The sequence below is a fragment of the Ixodes scapularis genome, unplaced genomic scaffold (assembly GCF_016920785.2).
Source record: "Ixodes scapularis isolate PalLabHiFi unplaced genomic scaffold, ASM1692078v2 PGA_scaffold0__279_contigs__length_252992795, whole genome shotgun sequence".
In the NCBI taxonomy this organism is placed as follows: domain Eukaryota; kingdom Metazoa; phylum Arthropoda; class Arachnida; order Ixodida; family Ixodidae; genus Ixodes; species Ixodes scapularis.
In genome coordinates this window covers 45,214,497-45,222,004 of record NW_024609835.1, presented here as the reverse complement: position 1 = coordinate 45,222,004, position 7,508 = coordinate 45,214,497, and the positions used below count along the sequence as shown (strand labels likewise).

Below are 7,508 nucleotides of genomic sequence, written 5' to 3'. Positions count from 1 at the left end.
AGGCAGAAAAACAAGGCGAAAAAGGTGGCAGAGATGACATCAGGGCACATGGTTGCTCGACTAACAGCCAACCCGCTGAGCTGCTGATGGCAGCATTTTTAAATATCGGTTTTAAGGTGGATAGCAATTTCCCATTAGGGTAATATTTTGGCAGCGCTTGTATTTAGTTTACGTGAATCGATATCAGTCATTTACTTTGGTTCAACTTCTTTATGTCGCACAAGATATTGATGGCGTAATAAAATTACCCACCGTATAAGAAACCTCAAGAGCATCGTGATTCGTGAACAAGGAAACACGCGAACTTAATCAATAAAACTCAAAACAGCAAAAAGGAAAAAAAAACATCTGGTCAGGATTAGGCAGAGCCAAGTTTAGAGATTTGTTAGCTCTTTTTTGTCACTTATTTATGGAATTATGACCTATTTCTACAACAGTTATGGACAGTCACTGTCGATTATTATTTTATTCAAAGAATAAAAACTTTTTTTTTTGTTATTGTGCGCTATGTTATTACAGTGCCTAAGAGATCTGTTCACTTCAATCCTTTGAATGTTTCTTGCATCAGAATGTTCGCTCTCGGCCTTACATGATGATAGAAATGTTTGCAGCCTCTTTTAGTCTCCCTCACAATGAGTACCTGCACTGTGGGGAGGTACCTGTAAAAGCCAGAAAGATATTCCTCATATATTAAAATCCCAAAAGCTGCTGTTTTAGTTTGGCTCCTCCCGGCAGGCCAACCATGCAAAAAAGGAAGGGTTTGTGTCAACTGTAGCAGCAATCTTTTCCTTCCCAACCTCTTTCACTTCTTCCCCTGAATTCATACATGTTTTATATTGAAAAGTAACATCTGCCATGCAGCTAATCTGTTTTTCTTTGGGAGCTTGTGAAACGTGCAGATAAAGGTAAAACCTTAAACAAAACAAGAAAAAAAATATTATCAGAACTAGTCAACTAGCCAATGGCAACTATAGTCCATAGTCCAAAGCTGCAGCATGCTCATGCTTGCAGCTTTGGCTGCACTTACAAGTAAACTATAGATAAGATTAAAATTTTAACACACAACTTTCATGATCCTCCATCAATAAGCAAGCTGGGATTTCCTTGCTCGCACCACAACACAAAACTTAGAAACATGTAACCCCCCCCCCCCCCTCCTTCATTCATATGTAAGCTGCTTAAGAAGACTTATACTTGCAGGATTTTTATTTCATACCTCTTCTGCAAGAGTGATATTGTCAAAACTACTGCTGGTCTATCTCAAAGCTCACTTTTAGACACCTATCGAAGAAAAGCTATTTGAGTTCCCATTATGGTTAAGTGTTAATTTTATAGAGGACTTGAAACAAGATTAGGTTTCTTTGGTCATAAAAACAAATGCCTTTATCACACGATGCAAGGAAGTCATAACACAGGTGAGCTGGTGATACATGATCATCCTGAAAATAAAAAATAAATAACCAAGTGCACAAAGTGGAAAAACATTATCTCCTTACCATTACTGACTGAGTGGAGGTGAATAAAGACCTCATCAATTCTGCATCCTCTGCTTTGGGGTTCTGAAAGATGAGATGAACCAAAGGTGCACACAAAATGTCAGAAAAACTTGAAAGAATCAGGTACATCAACACATGCTATTTGAGAGCTAACATACTAAATATATCACTAGGTGGTCGCCTCAGGTAGTATGCTTGTCCTAAAAATAGATGTGCTTGTTGTGCTACTTCACTTTCCAGATAGAACAAGGAAAAATTATAATGCAATTAAATGCAAAGGTGCAAGCGAGCTTGGCAAGAATGACGAAAATAATTTGTCATTCTGTTCCAGCTTATTTGCACCTTTGCATTTAATTGCCTTATAATCATAACCTTAAAATGCAAGCCTTTCACCCTTTTTGGTGTCAGACTGGTGGCAGCTGATAAACCCTGTCTGCTCTACTGACGTCTAAACCCTGGTTAGCTCACTGGAAATAAAGAGGTCCCGGGTTCGATACCCGGACCAGGTGGCTTTTATCGGTCGCGCACCAGTCACCTAGCTGTGTTTGGAGATTTGTGTTTTCCCTTGGTCCCTCTTGTTCCCCTTCTCCAGATATTATTTTCGTCAAAAAAACATACAATGTTTTGTCCAAAATATTTTGGGTAATGGCTATCTCACTAACTGAATTTTTCTTCTTTGTTACTCCATAATTGAACTGATAACAATAATATTCCCTTTTCTATACAATCAAACCATACCTTTCTCGTGGTTTTATAGGGGTACCAATGTATACCATAAACATAATAAGTACTGAGGGTTTATGTGCATATCTCGTAATCTGTAAAAGTAGCAAACATTCTTTGTTTAATTAAACTTGAGGAAGAAAACAAGAAAGGACGGGCAACCGAAAAGGTTGTCCGTCCTTTCTCTTTTTCTTCCTCAAGTTTAATTATCCTATACCAACCCGCTCGTCCTGTTCTTACATTCTTTGTTTCTTGTTACACTATGAGGATCATTATTCTTAGAGGTGACTCTAAATTAAAGCCATCATAATTCATTTTCTTCTTGGTCATAAAAAAAGCAAATGCAAGTCACAAATTGCTTCCTAACAAGAAAATTATACACTCATGCTGGACAAAGATCACACACCTTCATAAAGTAGCATTATAAACAGAGTAAAGCAATAACCAATGACAACAGTTGGCATTTAAAGGGATTATAAAATTATGTTCATACTTTGACTGAAAAGTGCTCAGCTAAATAAATCCTTCATGGTCATACAGCATGAAACAGGTAGCACAGATTTTTATTTGCATATGGAAGAACAAACTCAAACTGGAAATGAGGCTCATATTTGTCTTTTCCCGTGAGCTACTGTTGTATTTTCAATACAAACTAATGGTAGCCATATGCACGTGATACATCCGGTACCACTAGATGTATTATGAAGGAGAACGATCTCTTTGCAATGATCAACCTAGGTAACCCTTGTTAAGTCAGGCTTCTGGGAGTTGGAGCGGAAGATTTGCTGCAATGGCGCAATAAATCCTCAGAAGCAGCAAAATAAATAAATCATGAAGCTGGAAGTGTAACCAGAAAGTCCAAATGGTGACCCTAGTTATAACATAATCACATCAGCAAAAAGTCACATCTCCAATGTCGGCTTTTGTCTCATGGTCCTCTTATTATGAGCTCGACAAGCGACGTCTTAGAAAGTTGCTAGTCAGACACAGTCCAGATTACTATGCTCACAGACAACTTTCAACAGCTATGCAGACAAAACCATGGCCCCAAGTGCGCTTGCTCATCTTGAACGCCTATTAAAGCTGTGCATGAGCTCTCTTCACTTCTGAAATGGCATTGGAAGTTGTCCACAAGTATAGTAGTTTACATCAGTAGTGTAGCCAGGAAAAAGGGGGAGGGAGAGTGGGGGGGAGGCCTTATGGGGCTGATGCTCCTGTTGGAAATGCAGTCAACCTTTATACTCGGGGACAACTTTTCTTGGCATTTCTGGGGAGAGGAGAAGAGCCCGTGCACAGCTTTAATCGAGCTCTAAATGCAAAAGGCCCAAGCAGCACAGAGTTGGCCAAACATTGGCCGATGACTGGCAATGGTCCTTTGGCCCGTGGCCAGGCAACGGCCAGCCATTGACCGATGACTGGCCTTTCTCTGGCCGTTGGCCAATGGCCACTTACCATCAGCCTAACTTTGGCCTATGAATGGCCCCTGTTTGGCCATTGGCCACAATACCATCCCCAGCCATTGGCCATTGCTTGGCCAAAATCCGTGATGCTTGGGGGGAATGTGTACCTGTACCTTCTACTGCATTGCCAAGAAAAGTTGTCCCCCCATATAATAAGCACATGTGTGATAACCCCCCCCACATCAATCGCTCCCTAGGTCAAGAAGGTTTCTGCCCTCCTTCCCCCCGAAACAAATTCATGGCTACACCACAGGGTAGCACTTGTTTTTGAAGAGGCATACCTTAGAAGTGTTTTCTGGAGCTGTGCTCGGCAATTCTGCATGCACATCCTTTACTTCTTTTTTCCTGCCAAGTGCAGACCATGGCTGTTGTTTTACAGGACTGGAACAGCAACAGAATTATATGCAGATGAAGAACTGTGGTGCACATGGCTATTTGCACCTGCTCAGCACTGTTGCATGAAATGTAACCATAAAAGTAAACCACCAATACTCTTTCAGGACAGCAGTCAGCAAAATCTGGCAGTCCCAGTAAATACAAAACAAGGGATCACAATTCATTTCTCAAAGTTTAGAAGCTGAATAGGGGTTGTAAAACACAATATAGAGTAGCACATTTTCCATAATGTCCTTCAATTTTTTTTTCTTGAAACCGAATGAATTATAAAACAAACTCCAATGACTTGGCTTAACAAAAATATCAATTTAATCAAACATTTTGTCTCCAACACAAGAAACATTATCAATGGTGTCAATGTGGAAAGAATGAGACGGAACGACAACAGCAGACTATTCAAGGAGCTCCACATATACCTTTAGAAGGGGAACATAGTTGGCATTGGAGGCCAATGAGTCATTGTGGTTTAAAAGTAAACACTAGACAGAAGTCTGTCTGGTTGGAGAAATAATTATTAAAATATAGCCGCGCGCCCAGGTAGCCAAGCAGGCAGCGCGCTCGTGGCCAAACGGTTATTGCGCGTGCCTTCCGCGCAGAAAGCCAGGGTTCGATTCCCGGCTACGAAGACGCATTTTTGTTGTTTCTAACGTAATGTTCTGGTAAATTCGAAAACCGTGATGCTGATTCGAGGTTAGAAAGTTAACCACGCCGAACCTTCTACGCCGATTGTTCCAGAAGCCCACGCGTGTACAAAAGAAGCTCCGCGTGGCAAGCCGGGGTCAGTTTCGCCCCAGCGTTCCGACTCTGCTGTCACGCCGACTTCGACGCCCGCGACGCTCTGCTTTATTCTGTTCCCTTTTTTATTTCTAGGCCCAAGTTCTTCCATTAAACGTTTAGTTTTTTCAGTTATTATCGCCTCATTACTTGTCATTCGTGACAATATGACGACCCACCAATCCCTAAATCAGGGGCCCAACATTTCGAAACCGGTTCGGCTTCTTCTTCAGGGGCAACTATGGAGGAAAGGAGACGCAATCTTCTTTTTTTTCTATGATGGAGGCGAATGTGCACGATCCCATCTTCTTCCTCCTTGATCGTTTTTTGAAGACACATGGTGGAGCCATTCACATACACAGATGGCAGTGCGCCAAGAGACCTATTAATGTTTGTTGGTGTGGTCTGAATGTGCCCAGATTCAAGGAAGAGCCTTCGGCGAGGATTAAGGCCCGTTCACACTCTTGCGACCGAGTACGACTGAGAGAGACGAGATCTCTTACAACTTCTTAAATGTTTCTAGAATGAGGGAACACACTGACATTGTGGCGCCATCTATGCGGTGACCCTAGAACTGCATTTCACAAAAGCGAAGGTTTTGCGGGATTTTCGAGGTCAAATGTGCGTAATACCCATAGAAAGGCTCGTTTATAACATTGACAAAAGTTTTTCGAGCCAAAAAAAAAAAGATATTGCGCGAGAAATAAAAAAAAAATATGCCGGACCGCCGAGTTTACACTGCTTCCCAATAGATGGCGCCAGTGTGTTCTCTGGTTTAAGAAGTTTTAAGGAACCCAGGTTTAAGAGGTCGCAAGCAGTCGCAAGAGTGTGAACGGGCCTTTAGTTTCGATGTCCAGGATATGAATGTTCAGAAAGTCAATGCGGTGGTCATTTTTTTCACAGAGTTCAGCAACTGCGCTGCGCTCTTGATCGAAGTTGCGCACATCAGCCTTGTGTTGACGAATCCGTTCATGATAGTTGTTTGTTTCCCCGATGTACGAGGACGGGCACTCCGCGAGGGAATCTCGTACACCACACCTTATGCTTTTCTCTTTAGGGGGCAATCTTTTGGTCGTGTCATAAAGCATCCAAGGGTTGAAATTGGCCTGTGGGCCATCTGAATGCCCTTCTTTGCTAGCACCCGTGCCAGCGCTTCACTTGTTCCCTTGATGTATGGGACGCTGATGCGCATGGTTGGCCGGCATTTCGTATCAACCTGCGACTGGCGGTGTTGTCGACTTCGGATTTGACGACATTAATAGGTCTCTTGGCACACTGCCATCTGTGTATGTGAACGGACTCCACCATGTGTCTTCAAAAAACGATCAAAGAGGAAGAAGATAAATCGTGCACATTCGCCTCCGTCATAGAAGAAAAAGATTGCTGCTCCTTTCCTCCATAGTCGCCCCTGAAGAAGCAGCGCCGAACCGGTTTCGAAACGTTGGGCCCCTGATTTAGGGATTGGTTGGTCGTCATATTTTAATAGTCAGTGTGATTACACCTTTCTTTATGGGCTACACTGTACTAATACTAAAACTTTTTTGTAACATATCGCAAATTTCTATAGAGCATGAGGCAAGCAAAAAGGTATTATTGTTAAACATTTTTTCTACTGTTGTTCTACATTTTGTATAACCACAATGTGTTAAAAATGATGACTAAACGACAAATGAGTATGGTGTCGAAGCATGAAAGTTCAGTAAGAATGAAAATGAATATTGACAAAAATTAAAATATGAGCACTTCATGTAGCCTTTCAGTAATGTACAGGGTGTCACAAAAGAAAATTTACACGGTCTTTTTCACTCCAAAAATAAACTAGGCATCGCCGAATGCTCATTCTCCGCCCAAAGGTAGAGCTAGAGGTCACAACCAGATGCCAAAGTTTCAGCCCGATCCGACAACTTAATCAAAAGTTATATTTTCTGAAAATTTCACTGGGAAAATGGAGCCCATTTTTGCCCGTTTTCGGTTTCTGGTGCCATAGAGCCCCATGTGTTTGAAAACTCCGTCGGCCGCCATTTTAATTCCCAATGAAATTTTCAGAAAATCACTTATTACTCTTGATTAAGTTATCGGATCGGGCTGAAACTTAGGCATCTGGTTGTGACCTCTAGCTCTGCCTTTGGGCAGAGAATGAGAGTTCGGCGATGCCTAGTTTATTTTTGCGGTAAAAAAGACCGTGTAAATTTTCTTTTGTGACACCCTGTATATCAAAATAAGGCATAACAGCAAAAGTGCTAACTGTAGCCAAATTCAAATGTACGCTTTTATACCTTTTTGAAGAATGCTGGACTGCAAATAAATCAAAACCTTTAACTACAACGTGCCACCAACTAAAATAGGGGTACTGCCTTAAGTAGCTCAACATCAGAGATATAAATTGAACGCCCATTTATTCTACATAGAATACAATGTCGAATATCAAGGAATATTGCTTTCAGGTTCCCACCTTTGATCTGACACAACTTCCGAAGCAAAGGAATAATATTCGGGAGACAAAACGTCAGTATCGGCTGTTGAATGCCGAGAAGAACAGGTTCCCACTTCTGAGAAGACTGCCTGGGAAGATGACGTTGGTATATCTGAGAAATAGAAGAAGAGCAACTGATTAACATGGTGACATTGTCACATTAATATGCACACTCTTTTTACTCGA

General features: G+C 41.6%; 1 protein-coding gene across 1 annotated transcript in view; it reads right to left on the bottom strand.

Annotated features, from left to right (window-relative positions):
• Positions 1-485: 485 nt before the first annotated feature.
• LOC8038041 (AP-4 complex subunit epsilon-1) overlaps positions 486-7,508 on the bottom strand; it is a 31,138-nt gene continuing 24,115 nt past the window's right edge. Inside the window, exons 17-20 of the mRNA XM_040206941.3 lie at positions 7,302-7,434; positions 3,961-4,060; positions 1,497-1,559; positions 486-659 (exon numbers count right to left, since the gene is read on the bottom strand). Of these exons, the coding sequence (XP_040062875.1) occupies positions 618-659; positions 1,497-1,559; positions 3,961-4,060; positions 7,302-7,434 (338 nt within the window). The 3' untranslated portion in view covers positions 486-617. The remainder of the gene's footprint in view (positions 660-1,496; positions 1,560-3,960; positions 4,061-7,301; positions 7,435-7,508) is intronic.